The sequence below is a fragment of the Rhamphochromis sp. 'chilingali' genome (genome assembly GCF_963969265.1).
Source record: "Rhamphochromis sp. 'chilingali' genome assembly, chromosome: 21".
NCBI lineage: Eukaryota > Metazoa > Chordata > Actinopteri > Cichliformes > Cichlidae > Rhamphochromis > Rhamphochromis sp. 'chilingali'.
This window is the reverse complement of record NC_137949.1, coordinates 22,568,028-22,589,558: the sequence shown is the minus strand read 5'-3', so window position 1 is coordinate 22,589,558 and position 21,531 is coordinate 22,568,028. Positions and strand designations below refer to the sequence as shown.

At 42.8% G+C, this 21,531-nt stretch overlaps 1 protein-coding gene across 2 annotated transcripts; it reads left to right on the top strand.

The window, feature by feature from the left end:
- The first annotated feature begins 188 nt into the window (after positions 1-188).
- On the top strand, positions 189-21,071 carry gna11b (guanine nucleotide binding protein (G protein), alpha 11b (Gq class)). Of its 2 annotated transcripts, XM_080871762.1 has the most exons (8): positions 189-1,458; positions 11,767-11,951; positions 12,548-12,702; positions 13,981-14,109; positions 14,925-15,053; positions 17,308-17,437; positions 17,552-17,705; positions 18,048-21,071. In XM_080871762.1, exons 1-8 carry the CDS (start codon positions 1,323-1,325, stop codon positions 18,236-18,238), a joined length of 1,209 nt encoding a protein of 402 aa, XP_080727888.1. In that variant the 5' UTR covers positions 189-1,322; the 3' UTR covers positions 18,239-21,071. The 2 variants fall into 2 exon arrangements, with proteins under 2 accessions (XP_080727888.1, XP_080727887.1); XM_080871761.1 differs by lacking the exon at positions 13,981-14,109 and having other exon boundaries at positions 219-1,458.
- Positions 21,072-21,531: the final 460 nt, after the last annotated feature.

The window sequence follows — 21,531 nt, the reverse complement described above, 5'->3', positions numbered from 1 at the left end:
CCAATACCCTGCAGGTTATTGATGGAAGGATAAGGAGTGCTTACATATTTAAGCGTTCCTATATATTCTAACATATTATTAAGCTGGAGATAGCATATATGCAACAGGTGCTCTGACTTGGACGACAATAAAAAAAAAACAGCTTTTATCTGGTCATGCTTTTTAGGTTTAGCCTGCATCTGCATCTCATGGATCTAACTTGAGCCCACCCAGAGACCCGCCTCGTTCATTCAATTGGTCTGCCACGAACCTGTTTGGTGAAATCCGCCGTTTGTCAGTCAACACTACTGTATCCTCATCCTCGCTTGGCATCATCCTGTTGTGTGCCCACCTAGTTCCAGCGACGAACGACCCGAAAGCTTTCTGCTTGAAGTGAATATATTTCTAGCAAAAGCCGCCGGCTCGGCACGCGTTTTTCAGATTTGTTTTCGGTCGTTGTCGTAGCATTTTATTTTATCGTCAAAATGAGCCAAGATGTAATAGGCTGCTGTGTAGTTATTGCTAGCTAGGCAGTCAAATTCCTTCAACCAGCAGCCTGCTGCTTCAATCACTGCGGGTTGACACATTTTAGCCGAGGCGCTGTTTAGTGAGCTAGCGGGCTAGCAGGGCAGCCTCCGTAGTCGTTACGTCTAATTTAGCCAGCGTTAGCTGATGTAGTTACTCGGAAAATAGGCGCAGTGCTGCGGTGTGGCTAGTGCAATATAGATTACCACTCTAATATTAGCCTGCTGACAAGGGGTCTTTACTTTTACAGACTAAACGGGCTTATCTAGCGTTGGGGAGAGTGCACAGATATCAGCTGTTACGGGTTCGGATGTGGCGACTCTGCGGTCTTAAACCACTTTTAGCGGATTGAGAAGATTAAATTAAAGAAGGTAGAATTGGATCTCCCAGTGACACACGAGGGGTTAATGATATAAACGGGTATTAAGTAGCTAATCTGTGGCAGCTGGAGTCATTTTAATATTAGCTGTATTAAGAGGCGTGCAGGCTGAGAGCATCTCGGGGAGGCCCCACCGTCTCCTGGCTCCCTCCTCCTTGTCCGAATCTCCCGTGATTTGCTGAGATCGCCCGGTTGAAGTCGCAGTTGCTCTCGGCCGGGGGGACAACTTGACAGCGAGGCCCCTTGGCTAGTCTCCCCCCCCCACCCCCTCCCCCAGTCCTATCCATCCACTCGTCCGGTCCGACACTACTACTACCACCACCACCACCACCTCCTCGCTAGAGACAGAAGCGAGGAAACCGGGGTTCGGGAGAAGCTGAAACCGTGGGCAAGTGTTCGTTAGGTCCCGCCTGAACCGGGCTGCCAAAAACCAGAGGGGATGACTCTGGAGTCCATGATGGCTTGCTGCCTGAGCGAAGAGGCGAAGGAGTCGAAACGAATCAATGCAGAAATTGACAAACAACTCCGCCGAGACAAGCGAGACTCCAGGAGAGAGCTGAAATTACTGCTGCTCGGTATGTAGCATGCTAAATCCCAAACGCCCTTTTTAATAGCCATGTTTGTGTCGTTTATGTGGACAGCCAACCTCCTTGGGCCTTCTTGGCGATGCTAGCAGATATGCTGCTAGTTAAGGTTGCTAGCTGGAAGCCTGGTGTGATTATGAGTAAACGTTATGGCATGATTTTCCGAAATGCAGAGCTTGTTTTTGCAACTTGCGTTGGATTTGGCTATCTGGCGTGTGCAGGTGTGAATCTGCATGGCATGCCTAACCAGCGGATCCGTCTCTTTATTCGTGTGTGTGTGTGTGTGTGTGTGTGTGTGTGTGTGTGTGTGTGTGTGTGTGTGTGTGTGTGTGGATTTTGCATTGGCGTGCAGACAACAGGCTCATTTGGCATCGAAGTTGCGAAGATGTCACCGTTTGCAGGCGACCACATGTTAAGTTATGACTGTCTGATTCATCTCCCAGCTGCAAAACCGCTACTGTCGTTTGTCAGCAGGCGCTGGTTAACTGTGAAGATGGCCACTTGATTTAATCGGGGGGAGGAGGGGGGCTTTGAGTTGATTTCAATAGGTTGCATAACATTTGTACAACTGGAAGACCTTTCAGATCCCTCAGCTAGACCTTGTATGGTGCCCACTCATTCATTGTTACATTTCTGTTATTATTTAATGAGTAACTAGTGTCACAAATCTACACTTGCAGAGGACAAGGATACTGAGGGGCTGGCCCCCTCATCCTGGAGTCTAGCTGAGTAGGTTAGCTATTTTTATAGCAAGTGTGTGGGCAGGTGGGAGCTGCTGTTGGATAAGTTGCTCTGTACTGCATTGATTCATAGTTCTGTGGACACAAAAGGGAACAGTGGACTGTGCTTTCTCGAATGTACTCGCTTACCTACCATATTATAACAGACTAACTTCTTGTCCATTATGTGACCCACCCCCTTCCCTCCATGGCTACTTGAACTAATGCTTGGTGTAAGAGCTTGGGGAGGGGGGTGATAAAAGAATCTCCCTTTTTAGGACAATTGGAATTATCTAGGTTGCATCCTTAGTTTCAAAACGTTTGCTCCCATTTCACGCTCACTAAAAGCAGCCCTGGTTATTTGACATGTGTGTCTCCTTTTTATTTCCCTGGTGAGTACCTCAACTAGGTAAAGTAGGCCATTGATGGGACATAGTTTGCCGTGTGTCGTACATCTTCATCTCTGCTGCACGTTCTTCTACCTGGCTGCCAAGGTGAGCAGGTGAGAAGGGGCGTTTGCTACTCATGCCTGGTGATGAGCTGGATTAATGGAGCTGATTCTAACAGCAGTCTTTTAAACAAACTTTTATGGGTGCATCAGTCTGAAGGACTGAAAGCAAGCGCAAATGGAAACCAGTCACGCTGTAAGTGGACTGTCCTGTGCAAGCTAAAGCTGTCAGTGGACGGCTGGATAAGGACGTGTAAGGCAGGATTAGTCCTGGTTTTAATAGGCTTGGTTAAACACATCTGCTGCTCAGACTTTTTAAGGTGTCACTGACTCCTATTATCCCCTGGCATAATTCTCAAGCCCACAACACTCCGTGCGATCTCGGCCTCTCCACACCTCAGTGGAGGATGGAGACTGTCTCCGTTTTTGAACATTTAACCATCGCATTTCAAAATGGCTGCATTTATTTATTTAATTTTTTATTTTTATTTTTATAAGGCTCCTTACAGTCTGCACTCATTTACCAGCTTGTACATACTGATCGCAGGAACCTGCTGTGGCAAAGCCCAGCCTTGACCTTTGGGAACAGTCTGGGGAATTTTTGCCAAGAAACTGCACAGGAGAGGTGGAATGATATTGAGCACCATCTCACATGATTGAGAAGTTGTTGTTTTTTTCCTTTTTTTTTTTTTTTTTTTTTCGTAATTGGCTACCCTGGATTTCAGCACGTACGGGATGTGTTCAACATGTCAGTTGATCTTCTACCCCACGGCTCAGTGTGCACAGCTTTAGCTTTAATATATAATGTGCAACTGCAGACTCCTGCAGCGTTACACATGAAATTAGTAGATATGCTTTATTAGGTAAAATATCACACAACCTTTTTGCTGATTTGAGCTTTAACATAATAGTGCAGCAGATTTCCTTGTGTATTTAAAAAATGAAGTGATTTTTGGCCCTACATTGACGGAAATATCAGGTCTGCAAGTTAAATGTAACTTTTGTGTGTGTAAATGGGGTCTAATTTACCCAGGCTTACTGTGCATTTTGTTTATCAAATGTCCAGTACAGTCAGGAAGATGCTTGAGACTTCTGTAAAACAAAGTAGCAGACTCTTTACCAGAAAAAAAATGTTGATGAATTGTTCTTGCGTGCAAGAAAACTCCAGCTTACTGACAATGAAATGCAGCCTGACATAAGAAACGGCAAATACTTGGCAAATTACCGTCCTAAAGCCCAATCTTAAAATTGATTTTTGCCTGCCCAGAAGTCTAAGATGATTCCGTTACCAGTAAGGTCTTCCTTCCATCCTTCCATCAGTCCATTTTCTCCCACTTATCCAATTCAGAATCGCAGTTGGGCTGGAGCCTATCCCAGCTGTCATAGCGTGAGAGGCACCCCGGACAGGTCACCACTCTGTCAAAGGGCGAGGGACGAACGATTGCTCACATTCACACCTACAGCTAATTTAGTCTAATAATAACTGGCTAATCACCAGTTAACCCAGCCCCGTGCATGTCTGTGGAGTAACCAGGGAGAACATGCAAGAAGAACTCCACTCAGAAAGTCCCCAGCCTGGAATTGAACTCGGGACCTTCTTGCTGCGAGGCAACTGTGCTAACCGCTGTAGCAGCTTCTCATATTTGTTGTAGATCTGGAACCACATAATGCAGATTGGTAAAGTCTTGTAATTGTTTTAACTCTAGATTGATGTTACTGTAACTGCATATTGCATTCCTGTAACAGCGTTGATTTTCCTCTCACTAATGACAGTCCACCCTCCTTCTGTGCCACTCGCTTACTGGCAGGATTTGCTACATGGCCAGCGTGTATGTGCCAGAACAGTTATGTGGCTTGGTTACATCTTGCACCCAACCCAAGCACAAAGTTTCCAGTCTAAGAATACAGGGAGGTTAAATGTTATCATTGTTAAACTGCTAACTCGGAGAATAACCGCTCTTCCAGGGCTGCAGCAGTACCACAGTGTGGCTGCTTGTTGCATAGTGCCATATCAGGCCATACTGACAGCTTCCTGCTCCACAGACCAATGGTTTGCCTCTACTTGGTCAAAACAAAGTGAACTAAGAGCTGTGGCTTTTGCTGCATCGGGTAAATAAACTGCTGGAGCAAGCAAACGGTCAGTAAAGTGAGCTGTTAGGTTAAACATTTTAAGGTTTCCTAAAGTGCTTTTCCAGGATTTTTTTTCAGAGTTCAAACTCCCAGACAGGCTGTCAGTTGGCATTTGTGTATGTGCCTGATTACGGAAAAACATCCTTAAAAATAAATTAAGTCTGGCTGGGGCTAAAGTTAACTCTGACACCAAAAAGTTGTGGCCCTCTCTACGGCATATCATTCCAGGCATTGTTTAAGTCGTTTGCCAAGTACTCAGTGATTTCATTGTTCTTTCCTGTGTCAGCAGTACATCTTGTTATACCAGGTTAAGGCATCCTTTTTAGATGAGCAGTGTGATTGAACCAGGAAGGGGATCAAGGGTTAGGCTCACATTTATTGCTGACCTTACTTCTCCTGCCAAGCCATCTTATTTTGATCATATATGGCAATAGGGATTCCTAGATGGATGTGTGTGTGTGTGTGTGTGTGTGTGTGTGTGTGTGTGTGTGTGTGCGCGCGCACAGTTTTTCGGGGGGGCTTTAATGCCAGTGAATGTGAAGTTCTGCAGCTTTTCCTCAAATCCCCTTTATCATGGTCAGATCTAACGCTTTTTAAATATGAAGGTCGACGTAAGACGTGCTCTGCGTATCTGAGAGTTTCGAAAAATCTGTTTACCATATTTAGGCGATTAATTTTCCACAGAGATGTAAGATAAACTAATATGCACGATTAAAAACCCTTAAAATGCGACAATTGGTAATCTGTTCTCTCTGACAGTTCTTCATTTTATCTCATCGCCTGCAAGACTGACGCATCTACTTGCAAGAAAAAAGATCGAAAGCAAAAGCAGTTCTCACTAAACATCTTTAAGGCCTCGTACGTTCTGTGGGGAGACCCCAAACTGTACTTGACAAAACATTTTTTGTTATTTTCAGTGTTTTCCATCATATTTTTTGTGAATGTGTAAAGAAGACAGATATAAGGAGAAAGAGAAATCCACCCAGACGTCATTCCATTCATTTTTTTTTTCTGTCTTGTTTATGTGATGTCTTTTAGAAAAGGTTCACAGCCAGGTCTCAGAAAACTGCAGTGGGATGAGTTGATGAGGCAGTATATGTCAGGCTACATGTTATGTTTTGTATAATTTTGCACCTTTCTGTCTCCTGCCTGGTTAGGATGCCCAGTTTAAATCTTTTACAGAGACGTACGTATGCACAAATTCACCATCGTCGAACTTGGATAGCGTCTCCTTTTACCGTTTTCTCAGCCAGCCTTGCACACGTTCCTTGTCTCGCTCTATGACACCGTGTCTTTTACACATTTTGCTCTCTAGCACGCAGATGAAAGTATACACACACACACGCGTTCTTAAAAGAGGGTCATGGCAGGTTCTCTAGAGATTTGAGGCTAGATGGAGGCTGTCCCACATACTGCTTGCTTCCCCCCACAGTCCCCAGACAGGACGGGTACGTAGCCTGCCTTTCTGTTCTCTGCCAGCATCTTCAGTCCTCTCTGTGGTGACAGAGTGGCATGTTCATTCCTGTTTACTCCCACCAGCTGCCGCGTACAGTAAAGCCCACACTTCTCCCTCATCGCAACGTTTCAACTTCTGTCACTTCAATTTTCTGTTTCGAGTTGGATTTGGAAGGCTGTGCCACGCTTACGCTGTGCATAAAGTGGATTTGTTAAATAATTGTAGCAAATAGCCGTGGCGTACGTTTACTGCCCATGTGTGGACAGAGTGATGTTCTCTCTCGGTCTGTGATGAGATTCCCTAAAATAAGAACCACAGCTTAAGAAGCGATATCAATATCAAGGATTTGGCTGGTTTTAGTTGGAGCAGCTGAGCACACTGTGTGTTGTAGATTTAAAAAAAGGAAAAAAAATACTCCTGCAAAGTGTTGAATCTTTTGTCGAGCGAGGTTTCTTTTATTCTTTCTTTTTCCTGCCATTTTTGTTGCTCACCCACTCGCACTCTGCCACTCAACACTCATTGCATACACACTGGTAAACAGACAAGGCCATCCTAAGATGGTGAGATGAAGACGCGTGAGAGTGTGTGTATTATGTGCAGCGCTTGCTATAGCACGCATGTTCGATTTACAGCTCCGACACCCACGTACGCGGAGCACTCGGCAGATGCAGAGGCATCGGCTCAAAGCCGTAGAGTTATACCGAGATTCTGACGGAAGGAAGCACAATGAACACAGAGCAAGCGGCCATATATCTGACAGGGAGAAATGGCCCTCCTTGCTGTGTCCTTTTTTTGAAGTCTTTGCAGGGAAAGGGGGTAGAAATGGGACATCACAGTGGAGGTAACATCCATGCCTTGAGGTTGACCACAGGGTGGGTGGGGGTGTGTGTGTGTGTGTGTGTGTGTGTGTGTGTGTGTGTGTGTGTGTGTGTGTGTGTGTGTGTGTGTGTGTGTCCACAGTTGGTTAGGCAGGTGGTGTGTGTGTTGCATAGCTGCAGGCTGCCTTGGCTCAGTCCCTTTCCTTTGTACGCCTGAAAGAGGCCAATTTCCAAGATGAATATGTGAAAGCTTAAGACCCTCGCTACATTTTTGCTTAGCCTTCTCATTTTTTAAAAGTTTTCCCAGGTGCTGACAAAAACGTATAATGCCTACATGATGCCAGTTTTGTCAGTATCTTAACCTTGACTGTGTTTATGCAGACGGTTTCTCCGTGCTGAGATTTGATTGCCACGTGCTGACTGAAAGGACCGTTGATAAACCCAGATAAACATGTGCTGTTCATAGCAATGGACAGTTATATTTTGGCGTGTGTGTTTTTGTAGCTTGCCATCACCAGTGTGTGAATGTGTGTGTGAATGGGTGGATGACTGGATATGTAAAGCGCTTTGGGGTCCTTAGGGACTAGTAAAGCGCTATATAAATACAGGCCATTTACCATTTTTGCATGCAAATTTACAGCAATGCCGATGACTTCCTGTTCATCGAAAGCAGCGACTCGTTTTGCATGGGGAGGTCAGGTTTAGCAGAAATGGGCACGCTTGTGAACAAGGCCCTGTGGCGGCTGCGTTTGAAGCAGGCTGGGAGATTTATAAGATGAGCAGACTGTGTAAACAAAGCAATGCCTTCGTGTAGGTGTGCGCGCACACGCCGGGGCTCAACCAAAACTGCTGCACCAAGACAGCAGTGTGTCAAGTCTATCAGGGGTTGTGTCACAAGCTGACATCAGTTGCGTTATGTAAAGGCTTATGAAAGCTATCCTGGCAATGGAATATACAGGTGTAGTGCTTGCTGCCTTTTTAGTTGATGGGGAGCTGTACTGCTTGCGTACTGTTATCATTTCAGCGCCTCTTTGTAATTTGGGTGTTGAGAGCAAGTTTTTGTTGTGTGCTTATTGTCATCGGGTTACCCTCGAGTGAGACTTTGGTTTTTTGGAACAAAGCTCATCGGTTCTGCGAAGAGAGTAGTGTTGGTGTGTGTGTGGGCTGTGTAGTGTACCTTGCACTGTTGCGCTGGGACACAATCTCCACTCTTTCTTTTTCGCTCTCTCTCACAGTACCTAGAAGAGAGCTCAGTGTGTGTGTGCGCGCGCGTGTGTGCGCGTGAGCTATTAAAAGGTGACCTCCTTTTTCTAGGTCATTACCAAAAAAGAATGGATGGATTCTAGTTATGAATATCCAAAATTCTTGACAGAGAGGGATGAGAATGGCGAGGCATATTTCTTGCCTCAGGGAGGTTATGAGGGGAGCGAGGGGTGGGGGCGTGTTAGTGGGGAAGAGTTGGTGAGGGCATGGAAATGGCTGTGGCTGACACTAGTACAATTTTTGGGGAGGAAAAAGCGAGGACAGAGGCTTGTAGTGTGTTGTCTGGGGAAAAGAGGGACATGATAGTTAAGGGAACACAGCGGAGGGAGATCTTGTGATGGGGTCACGAGAAATAAATCAGACATTAGGCTGGAGAGTGATCTTCTTGCTCCTTCGGTGAGCCGGTCTGCAGTCATTGCCAATGCAGCCCTGTTGCAAAGAATACGCTCTCTGTGTTTGACTTCTTTTGTTAGGCCGACCAGCGTGTAGCTTTCACTGCAGTGCATTGATTCATCCAGGAGAAATGAAGATGGTGCTTTTTGCTTTTTTTTTTTTTTTTTTTTTTTTTTTAAAAAAACACTGAACTATAAAGCCTGTCTAGTCTGTTATCCTAAATTGGGCATTTTGTTGGATGAAGGAGAGCCATTTTCCCCTTATGGATAAAGACTTTAGATATAAGAAATATATTTTTGAGATTAAGCGGTTTCTTCTCCATTGACAGGAAAGTGATTATCTCTCCCATTCCTTTCACTGTCCTAAGGTGTCAGAACCCCCTGACCTCAGACCATACCCCCTCTCCCGCCCATCCCAAATGTTCTGCTTAACCGAGGCCCTTCTTCTCTGCGGTGAACCAAAATATGAAGAGCACAGAGCGAGCCTGAGGGGCTCGCAGTTATATTTACTGTCTGCTACGAAAGAGAGGAGAGAGAAGGGGCGGATGGGAGGGGTTTAAAAAAGAAGAGGAAAAAAAGAAAACACAGGAACACAAAAAGAGGGAGACAGAGGAGGGGTTGCTATGGTAACGGAAATATGGCTGCTCTTCAAAAACCTTGAATGTAGGTGGTGGTGAGATGAGTGTAGCCTATGTGTGTTGTTTTTTTTTTTTTTTTTTTTTTTTTTTTTTCCCACGTCTTTCGTCTTTCCCTCTCAGTTCTGCAGATATCATTGATGTGCTGGATCCTGTTTGATATCACTGAGAACTCAAATGCCATCAGCCTGTTTGTTTTTAATATTTATTTATTTTCATGGCCTGAGGGTAAGGTTTTTAGGCAGTATGCAGACCTTAGAGGGCTATTGTGAAATGTAGGTTAGGCCTAACAGACCACCAATCGAGTGGGGTTTTTTTTTTTTTGTTTTTTTTTTTTTAATTTAATTTTTTTTCGGGATATAGAAAGGCTTAAAGTGTTGTTTTTGTTGTCTTTAACTGAAGGAAGAGTATGCGACTCTGACGGTGAAATCAGGGATGTTTTGGTATCAAAAGGTACATTTTATCTTGGCTGTTATGATGTTTGAAATATTGTAATAGTTTTACTTCCAAATATGGAATCAGGAGGGCAGGAAAGAATCACTGAGTGAGTTTCGCCCTTTGCCAAAAGATGACAGCAGGGGTCGTTGTCAGAGGCAGTTCACTGTTAGATGCTGGATATAGTAGGGCAAACTGTCTTAATTGTCTTCATTAAATTAGCTCATATTTCCTTCACTCATCCCTCCCCTTTTTTTTTCCCTAGAAATATTTTTTGAATTGTTTACTTGGCAAACTGTGGAGCAACTTCCTGACACTAGACAAAGAAGCTTTGACATATGTGCACCCCTAATGAGTTTAGTTAATCAGTTTGGAATGTCAGTCAAGGGATTTTATAACAAGTTGACTAAGGACTCGTATGAGCATCCCGTATTAATATAATTTTGAGAAAAACATTGTCTATCCTATTAATTACCTCGAATGTCAAGTAACTAAACAGAAAAACGGACTGCAGCATGTCTGAGTTCATGTTACAGGTTCGGCTCTGGGTCTTGGCAGAAATGAGGGGTCTGATTTTTCAATATGAAAATGGGACAGTTCAGTGGCATCGAATAGGACTGGGTAGTGATATAGATTAACACCTCAGTGACAACAGATGCGATTTTATTCACAATATATTTCCTCTTCTTGTTGTTTTTTTTACTGTTAAAATCTTTGCGGCTTTCTGTGTGTAACACACTGGTAGTTCATTGCTGTGGCGGTGACACATGAAGAGCGAACCATAACATCTTGTCTTGTGGATTTGGTTTTTGTGGAGCCTTTTTTTTTTTTTTTTTTTTTTTTTTTTTTTTTTCCCTCCCCTGTTATTTCTCACTTCTTGTCTGCCACGTTTATATGAATGTAGACTAAGTAGTAGTGTATACTGTGATGAGTAATTTATAAGCTCTCGTACCCAGCAGCGAGCTCTAATGTGTCCTGGGTCTATCCCCAGGCCATTTCCTGATAGGACCTTACCTCACCTAAGGAAGTGCACATCAGGCATCCCCTTACCCGGCTCATTTCAATGTGGAGGATTAGCAGCTTTAATCTCGGCTCCTCCCGAACAATCAACCTCCTCAACATGTCTCAAAGGGAGAGCAGAGATACTCTTTGGAGGAAGCTGATTTCTGCCACTCGTATCTGCAAGCTGATAGTAATTGGTGAGGGTGGGAACATAGGTTGATCTGTAAATTGACAACTTCATGTCCATGCTCAGCTCTTTCTTCACCACAGTAGATCGGCACCACTTGCATATCATTGCTGATACTATAGCAATACATCAGTTAGTGTCCCGCTGCACAGTCCTCACTCTTACACACGGTCCTAAGTTACTTTAATTCTTCCACTTGGGTAAGAAATTCATCTCGAGTTTAGATTGGGTGGTCCACCCTTTTTCCAGCTGAGAAGCATGGCGTCAGCGGTAGAAGTACCAATGTGAACCAGACTCTTAGGACAGATGAACATGGAGGAATTGGTTGGTAACAACAAGCAAGTACCCATACTCCCACAGGACACCTTAAGGGACACAGTTGAATGTTTTCTCGAAGTCAACTTCCACTGCACAAATTTATTGGCAGAGCATTGGCATCGGCTCATTATCCTTAACTGCCATTGGCTATTTTCAAATAAATAGTTGACCTGTCAGTTCTGGATATCTTATGTTCAGGTATGATTGAATTTGTGTTCAGTCAGAGGTAGAGAACTAAAAGGAAAGCTAAGATTTTTGTTTCCTTGGCACATGTGAGACTTTCTCTTACTGTGCTCTTTACCAGTTTGGTGTTGCCATTTTTGGATTATACTAGAGTAGCTTTGCATGATCTAAAGTTCAAACTAATCCCAATTCATCTTTTACTTTGTCTTGATCGAGCCTCGGTCTGCTTACTGTTGCAATTTTGCTTTGATTGGGGACCCTCACGATAGGTGTGACCCACACTGTAACTATGATCCTGTGTCTTTGTGCTCAGGTACAGGAGAAAGTGGCAAGAGCACCTTCATCAAGCAGATGAGGATCATCCATGGAGCTGGATACTCTGATGAAGATAAAAGAGGCTTCATTCGACTTGTTTATCAAAACATCTTCACCTCCATGCAGTCCATGATCCGCGCCACTGAGAACCTCAAGATCCCCTACAAATATGAAGACAACCGGGTAAAGGCTATTGTGGTTTTCTCCTGTTAACTTTTATTATTTTAAAAGAGCTTCCATGCCTCTGTGCAATGAGGATTTTGTAAGATTCCCTAAGAAATCGACTAGTGCAGATTTATTTATATTGCTTTCTTTTATAGGGACGGGTCAGGAATGAAATTTATTAGTTCGTCAAAAGTGAAACTGAAGCAGTGTAGCCCTTTTTTTTTTTTTTTTTTTTTTTTTTTTTTTTTTTTTGGACGACATCCTCAGTGCAGATGCCATTTTCTTTTTTCTCAGAGTTTGACCAACTGTCTTTTTTAAAATCTTTCCAAGAAAGAACTTCTGGCACGCAAGAAGTGATGCATTTAGTTTGTCTAGCAGAAACATTATCTTTGGAAAAAGTAGAATAGGTGGGTGGTTGGGATCGGATGTTTGGTCTAAACAGACAGTGGAAAAAATCTGCTGTTTGCAGAAATATCAAAAGTCTACAGCTGAAAACTGAAATGACTGGATAATTCTTGTAGTTTTTAAAAAACATAGATCTATATTTCTGTTTGCTGTGTTGTGGCCATGTATGTCAGATCTTTTGTTACTTACTTCACCTTTTGTCTTCCCAGGCTAATGCTATGCTTGTGAAGGAGGTGGACATTGAGAAGCTCAATAGTTTTGAGCAACCATACATCACAGCTATTAAAACCCTGTGGGCTGATCCAGGAATCCAGGAGGCCTACGACCGTCGCAGAGAATATCAGCTCTCTGACTCCACAAAATAGTACGTCTTTTCACCTCGCTTTGCAGACGATGGTCATGGTATCTGTGTAATGTTTCAGAATGTTATTTATGAGCTGCATGTAATTTTTGTCTGTAATGCTGGTTTGGGAACATTTGTCACCTATTTAACCATTTTATTTTTGGCCTTGTGTAAGATCCATCTTGTTTGGTATCAGTTTTAAATTACTATAATTTAAGTGTAGTCGATGACTGATGTATTTTTTATTTTTTTTAAAATGAAAAATAAGTCTGTTCCCAAACCTGCATTAAAAATGTTGCATTGGTCTCATCTCATGTGAAAATGAAATGAGACCAACCAAGAAACGAGAAATATGATGCGGGGGTGCCTGTGCTTAATTAATGTGAGACTGAGCAGCTGCAATATAAAGAGCTGTTTCACTAAATTCAAGGTCATTGTTTCTCTCTGCGAAGCTAGGTTCAGCCTGACGTAAGTTTAAAAATATATATTTCATGATTTTGGGGGGGAACTGACACTGTGTGTAGCAGGGACACAGTTGTCTTCAGAGGTCAAGATGCTAATTTTCAGAGTAATTAAGGTGTGGTTGGATGTGTGGGGTTGGTGTCAGGTTCTGTGTGGGTTTCGGTGTATATGCTGGGCAGAGCAGCACATTAGCCTTTTGTCCACTGGAAAATTTGGCTGACAAATTACAAAAATCTCCTGTTTATTTGACAATCTCTCATGAAAATGGCACTATTTAGCTTTTAATTGATATTAGTGTAATTAGTTGTACGAGGAAAAAAAAGACTTGTTATTGGAGAGAGACTGATTTCACTGGCCCATCCAACTAAATAAGAATAAACACTGAAACCACTATGGAGCCCCTTATTTTACCCTGAGCTTGAGCTTCATGCAGTCATCAGTGAAAACACACTAAAGTAAGTCTTACAGTAGCTTCCAATTTCTGTGTCCAGATTGGCTAGAAACGGTGCCATTTGTCTTTAGAGAAAAGATGCACTGCTAGTAATTGTTTTAAAAAAAAAAAAAAAAGAACTTGGTAAGGTGTACACCCTTTGTGTCACAATACATGACTCCAGGGTGCAAAGCCAAAGGCCATCGCTCACTCTTTAGTGCCCCCTGGTTGTGCTTGCTCTGTACTGCAGGTCAAGTTTGTGTGCATGCAGATGCGTTTGCAGTTTGACATCAAATATGTAAGGTTTGTATTTGTTTAAGCATGCGTATGACAGAATGAAATGCAAGTAAATCATTGAATGATGTCTTCAGTTCAGTGTTATCCACACTGTTCGTGTATATCTCCAGTTACCTTAGTGATATAGACCGTGTGACTGCGGAGGGTTATGTTCCCACCCAGCAAGATGTACTGAGGGTCCGTGTTCCCACCACGGGTATAATAGAGTACCCGTTTGACCTGGAGAACGTCATCTTCAGGTACTCCCTCAAGGCACCAGGACTGCAGCGTCACCATGACTAGAGGACACAAACCACTGATGACTGTCAGTGTAAAAGAAGTAGCTCAGAATCATTTATTTCCAAAAAAAAGATTAAAGTTGGGACAAACAATACTAACATGAGTAGATTGCTTTGTCCTATGAGGCTATCAGTGGTTTGTGTGTAGCATCGTCTTCTAGTTCTGGCCCCAAGGGGAAAGGAGAACCTAAGGCCAGACATGTTGCACTGAAGGGAGCAGCAACAAAGTACAGATAAAGAAGGATTAGGCAGAGATGTCAAAGATTCTCCAGGAATTTGTCATGAAATATTAGACAATTGGATGCACATTGAAAGGCAGAAGAATTTAACCTTTAAAGAAACAAAGGGGAATATGTTTCCCGTTGTCCTTGATGTCAGACTTGTCCAATCCTTGTTTATCTGATACAGGTGCTGCTGTTTCCGCTGCTAAAGTCACTGCTGCTGTCACCGATGCCACCTACACTGTCTGCACCACCATATTCCACAAATGTCTTGACCTCAGTGTCCATGGTCAGTTAAAGATAAACTGCTAATGTCAAAGCTCTGGGAATAGTGTTGGTGGAGCAGTGGCACTAACACCTTTTTGTTTCTGTGATGCGGCCTTTTCTGTGAGTCTTCTTCAACAGGACTGATCCACACTTTCCTGGAATGGCTGTGGTGTTGCGGTAATTGCCTGCCACGCTTTATATAACTGTTTTCCTGTCTCTCCCCTCCCTCTTTTTTTTTTTTTTTTTTTTTTTTTTTATATTCCTTTTTCCTGACTGGCTCGTTTGTAGTTATCTTTCGGATCTGGATCGTATTTCAGATTCCAACTATCTTCCCACACAGCAGGATGTACTCAGGGTGCGCATCCCCACTACAGGAATCATAGAGTACCCCTTCGACTTGCAAAGCATCATTTTCAGGTAGAAAGACGGCTGTTTTGGCTGCGTCCATTCATGTTTTGTCGTGACGTCATTAACTCATTTGATGTTTTATTTTTATTTTTCTTCTCCCCCAAGTCCCAAATAAACCATCTATTTTTTTCCTCACAATGACTGAAAATAACTCAACACTTTTGATTTATCAATGCGGGTTCTTTGTCTGTATCCCATCCCATACTCTCTTCAATCATTTAAAAAGTAGAAGTTGTCATCTTTTTACAGTCTCCCATAGTTACGTACCTACCTGGCGCTATGAACAGCAGTCACATGCACACAAATCACAGTCCCCTAATGAAACAAAGTCCTACATTTTGGTGCCCGGTCTCTGTAAATGGGTCACCTCCTCTATTCCTCTTCCTCTCCGGCTGGCAGAAGAAACGAGGTCGTCCTCTCCGCGGTGGAGGAATGTTATTTCGGGCAGCAGGTCCTGCAGGGCCTATATTGGCCCTGGGTCTCTGTGGACCACTGTGGACTGGGCCACCACCAGGGGGCACCAGTGAGCTGTGACTTTAAGCTTATTTGTACGACTGCTCTGAAGGCAAGTACCTGTGCATCCAGAGGTGCTTGAAAATACTCTGATATAAATTGGAGAGATGCCATTTATCTGCTGTTTCATCAGGCAAATGTTCTTGACTTCAAAGATTTAATTAAATCAATTGTCACAAAGGGGCTTAATGAAACTGGGACCTACAGTCCCAGATGAGTGAAGGCTGACCTTGTCAAGGAGAAGCTCAAGAAACCTGAAACCACATGAGGACTCAGAGTATCTCTTAGGTTTAATCTTGACTCTAAATGCTATGCCTATGACTGGCTTCAGACTTTTTTTTTTTTTTTAATTTTGGCTTACCTACTGCCAGCACATGTGCTGAAATCAAACTGAAATGCAAATTTTTTTTATTTTGTAAATTGCCTTCCATATCTTTGCTTCCAACACGCTCTCGGCTCTGCCTCCTGTCCTCTGTCACGCCCCCCTCCCCAGCTCTTGTTTTATCCTGTCTTATGTCTCTCTGGTGTCCTTTTTGTCTTTAACTGTGCTTCAAAGCATTTACAACTGTTATGTTCTACTCTATCGCACACACTGGGGAAGGGTGAGAAAGCTTTGTAGTAGTGAAAAATGTGTTATGAGCTTCTATTTTCAACATGACACACAAACAGAAGTACAGACTAATCTGTTATCAACTAAAACAGTTAACTGTTGCTAGGGCCATAAAGAGTTTCAGGTGAATATCCCACAATACGCTACTAACTATATGAGACTACTGAACAGTTAAAATTCACCTATGCACCCACCTGTGCATGTTAGTGGTCTATAATACCTGTTACATACTGGGTGGGGTTAGCAATACTGAGGAGGCAACAATTTCTTGTATGGACATAACTGGAATGACTGTTTTTGTAGTTTCTTTGGTTCATGTTTGTAACTTGGGCATTTAGCAAACAATAAAAGTAACACAACTTCCTAAGTTCCTTCCTGTTTCTATTGTCTGTCTTAAATGGAAAGCTTGCCTGGTGGCGTGCATGACTCACACACAACAAAAACACGTGCACGCTCCACATCTGTGTCTGTGTGTGGGTTTTTTTTTTGTTTTTTTTTTTTTGTTTTTCCTGTATAGAGAGATCTGTACACTGATACACTTGAAAGTATTTCAAAGAAGATGTTGAATCCATCAGGGTTCTTGTTTCAGCAACTTTAAAATGAAGTTAATAGGACCAAATCTTTTAACAAATGGTCAGGACCCAGAATAAATGTTGGGCCTATTTCTGCTGTCTCTTAAAAATGACAGTGAAAATATGCTTTGATGGGTCCCTGGATGAAAGGCTGAATCTTTTATGTAGGTCATATGCAGAAAATGTTTAAGGGGGATGTACTCCAGTGAGAGAGTTCTTCTGTTACGCAAAATGGAATGAAACAGAAGTGTATCTTGTTGAAAAGGCCAGGTTATTAAGTTGTGTATTAGTAATTCATAGAATATGCAAGAGTTACGCTTGTGTGAGTTCACTAAATGCGTCTTGATGGATTCAAAATCTTTGCAGAATCTGTAAGAATAAGCTTCTCAAGCCTTGCTAGAGTGCGAGGACTCTTGAGAGCTTAAACTTTTGTTTAACACTAAGCACTCTTTTATGTTTATGGTAATCACTTACCATAAACTAGGCCACCCAAACTTGCATGCTAATTTATTTTTCCCCCCTTCTTTTTTTCACTTTTTATCCTCCTTCGCCTTCATCCTGCCATCAGGATGGTAGATGTAGGGGGCCAGAGGTCAGAGAGGAGGAAGTGGATTCACTGCTTTGAGAATGTCACTTCCATTATGTTTCTTGTGGCGCTGAGTGAGTATGATCAGGTCCTGGTGGAGTCAGACAATGAGGTAAGTGCGACAAATGGTTTGTATTTAGAGTATTCTGGATATTTTAGTCTGAAGATGACTTCAATATTGACGCCAAATTAACATTCTGTTTCTGCTCAACACTGTTCTCATCAGAACCGCATGGAAGAGAGTAAGGCTCTGTTCAGGACTATCATTACCTACCCCTGGTTTCAAAACTCCTCTGTCATCCTCTTCCTTAATAAGAAAGACCTGCTAGAGGAGAAGATCACCTACTCGCACTTGGTGGACTACTTTCCCGAGTTTGATGGTGAGATCATCTACGTGTTTGTGTTGAGTGATTGACACATGCGTTTGGTTCCTGCTAGAAATCAGACTTGTCACAATATCATCGCTTTCGATTGATATTCAGATGAGGGATTTAAAGATGTGCACTGTGTTGGTTATTCTGTCAAAGACATGGATGATAGCAGTGTTAATAAAGTGATAAGCATCATATGTGCCAGTGTGATGTTAGTAAAACTGGGTTTGACTCAGCTGAGCTGTCCACAAATCAGTTTGAAGCAACTTTTCCTTAGTGTGGACCAAAGTTGTGAAGGTGACTTGAAGTACAATGCACACTCGCACATCCTCACCCATTTCTGCATTTTAGGTCCCCAGAGAGATGCACAGGCGGCGCGGGAGTTCATCCTCAAGATGTTTGTGGATTTAAACCCAGACAGCGACAAGATCATCTACTCTCACTTCACTTGTGCCACGGACACTGAGAACATCCGCTTTGTGTTTGCAGCTGTCAAAGACACCATCCTACAGCTCAATCTCAAAGAGTACAACCTGGTGTGAGGGCTCAAATGCGACGCACATCTCCTCCCCCACTGCACAAATGCACACCTCTTTGGGAATGTGCCGTCAGCTCCACATGCATTACACAGCACATCACTCCAGCTCACATACACAAACACACACAGCCGCAGATGTGCTCGCATGCACGCACACAATCCCTCCCCCAACAGAACCGTTTTTTTTGTTTGTTTTTTTTCTCCCCCTTTCTCCCAGTACAGTGAACCCACAGATCCTCCCACCTGCAGACGTTGCCCCTCTTCTTTCACCAAAGCCTCTTCCTCCTCCTCTCGGCAGCTTGCTGTGTTAGTCTTCAGTCCTCCCAAAGCTGCTCTGTGTGTGTGGGTGTGGATTTGGCCCCGGCTGCTGGCTCTGGCACACAAACCTTTCACACGAGCTATACAGTGACTGGAGGGGATTTTGGTGTGAGTGCGTGTGTGTGTTTGTGTATTGGGGGCATCATTGATTAGAGAGGATCTGTGTTTCGGTGAATAGCGGCAGCATACCCCCTGGCCCTTCGGAGTTTACCTTCAGCAGTGCGAGAGCAGATCCTCCGTCGTCTCCTTTCCACGCTCCTGCCAGTGTGGAATTAACAGAGTTCCATATTTTCTGACACAATCCGAGGACCTGAGAGATACTTCAGAGCGACTCGGTGGGGGACGGGACTGAGGATTCTGTCTCCATCTTGCGTCTATGAATGTACCCACCAGTGTGAGCATCGCAATCACAAAAAATAGAAAAAAATATATATTATGAAGTAAATGCATATGTAAACACTTAAAACATGAAGGGGGGAGGAGGGAGGGGAGCAGGAGATGGCTAATCAAAATCTGTTAATTGCTGAGATTTGTAAAAAAAAAAAACAAACACTTTTTAATGTATTTAACAAGTATGATTAAATGGAGTGGTTGTAAGAAAATTTTGCAAGGCGACAAAAATTTAAAGAAGCAACCAGAAATTTACATGACAATAGGTGTCCTTTTAAGATCTTTTTCTTTTTTATGTTTAAGTTGATCACATGCTTCCCTCCTCCAGATGTTATCTATATGGATTCACAGGAACAATCTTCCAAAGTATCATCAGTGAATCTGGCTCCACTGGTACCCATCCAATGCCCCATTATGAGACACTAAGTAGCGGGTGAGAGGACAGCTGCTTTCAATGAGGCTCTGCTCTGATTGGTGGAAGCGGAGGGGAGCTGATGTCATCAGTGTTCAGAGCACATCTGCAGCTCGGGCTGCGAGTAGCTTAATTCCACAAAAACAAAAAAAGCTGCAGTGCCCGCACTCTAAGGCACGAGTAGAATCCATGCGGTAACATCTGATGACATCACTCAGCCGTCCAATCAGACACACTTCCTATAATGGGAGGTGCTTCTGTTTACTTTCCTTAATTTGTTTTTTTTTAAACTGTATAGTCACTTTGTTTATAAAAAGAAAAAAAAAAAGATTGCTTAATGTTGAGTGATTTAGAGGAAGGGGTGGTTATGAACCTTTCACAGAAAACACACTAAAGTCTGCAAATGTTTGTGTATATCTGTTTGTAAATACATATACACAAAACACTCCTGTACAGAAACGCTCTGTGGTACACCATCTTTGGCCAAAAAAAAACAAACGTACAAAAAAAGTATTCACATACATATTTTTCTTTTGTGTTTTTCCTATGAATTTATGGTAGTATTGATACTGTGATTATGGATTTTTGTTCACTTGATTAATAGGACTACACGCAGCTGATTGGTGTTTAGGAAACAAGCGGCAAGGGCGCAAGAAAGGGGGATTTACTCCCAACCAGCCTCAGAACACCTCACTACTCCATTAGCTCTGTCTCTAGAGTTATTCTAACTAGGGCTGGTTTAAAAAAGAATCTTCACAGTATGGGGACAAGATAATTTTAAAAGTAATTAAAGATTTTTTTTTTTTAATTTATTTAATTTATGGACCAGGTTTGAAGGTGTTGATAATTTGACTGCTTTCGATTTTGTTGAGTTTGTTTTTCCTCTCCGCCTAACTTGAGTCTGAACTGCTGTAAAAATGAATGTCTGGTAGTGTAAGGATCTTATTTCTGCTTTCTCTTTCTTATTGAGACCTTTCCAGTTGTACTTGCGATGACATCTCCATTCATGATGAACCTGTTTTTCTTTAGGAGCCCTCACATTTTCATTTTTTATTTTAAGAAATTCATATTTTTCTGTTTATAGATGCAGTGCTGTAATGAATACCTAAGAAAATGTACAGTGTGAACATAGTTGGATTTTTTTTTCTTCTTTTTTTTGGGGGGGGGCGGGACGGGTCTGGCTCGTGAGTAGTGCCAGTGAAGTATGGATATACTTCCTTTTTTTTTTCTCTCTCTCTCTCCTTCCAGTGTCTTTGACCTTTTCTACAGGTGACTTACCCTTCATCCTCATTAAGGGCTATCACAGTGCATAAGGCATCAGACAGTGGGGAGTGGAGTACAGGACCACAGTGAACCAAGTCATCCAATACTAATGTGTTTATAAATGGAGATTACTTGCAGTATGTGCTTTAAGAAGTATAGGCAGGGTGTTTGTGTGTGTAGAGAGTTTACCACCACTAAGCAGTTTTCTTAATGCATTTAAGTATCGGGCCCTACGGCCAACCTGATCTTCACTACGTTTTGTTTGCATTGGTATCACAGAGTTACCTGTGACACCCTGTGCAGTATAGAAACACTTATCAGTAAAGACACTACTACCAGGACAAGTATTGTGTGTTTTCCAGAGTATTTGAGCTATAGATGATAGCCAGGAATTTATTTTTAATATTTTTTTGTGTGTGTGTGTGTGTGTGTGTGTGTGTGTGTGTGTGCGTGCGCGCGCGTGCGTGCGTGCGTGTGTGTGTGTGTGTGTGTGTGTGTGTGTGTGTGTGTGTGCGTGCGCGTGTGCATATTTTCACCTGTCCACATTTAGACGTTGATTTTCTAGGCAGCCATTACTGTCAGCTGAAGCCAGTAGAGGGGTCTGATTTGCTCCAAATTCGGCCTTTCTTTGCGTAGAAGTTGTTGTTGTTGTCGTGTGATAGCTACCTCTTAAATCATGGACTTGGGCACATAAACTTGGGCAACTTTTCCGCATTGTCAGACTCTGCTGCGTTATCATGTAATTACATAGACAACACTAAATATTCCCTGAGAAGTGGGAACTTTTTTTCTAAAGCCCCTTAACATTTGTTTCTTGAAATCCTCATCCACTATCCAAGAGCAGAGGTCTGTGGAAATTTACAGTTTCTCTGAAGTGACTTGTTTGTTTTCTTTTTCTTTTTTCTTTTAAATGA

Excerpts from the sequence above, each read along its gene's own strand:
- gna11b (XM_080871762.1), top strand. The coding sequence starts at position 1,323 with ATGACTCTGGAGTCCATGATGGCTTGCTGCCTGAGCGAAGAGGCGAAG. Across the intron at positions 11,952-12,547 it reads ACAAATATGAAGACAACCGG|GCTAATGCTATGCTTGTGAA; the intron begins GTAAAGGCTATT and ends TTGTCTTCCCAG. Across the intron at positions 17,706-18,047 it reads CTACTTTCCCGAGTTTGATG|GTCCCCAGAGAGATGCACAG; the intron begins GTGAGATCATCT and ends TCTGCATTTTAG.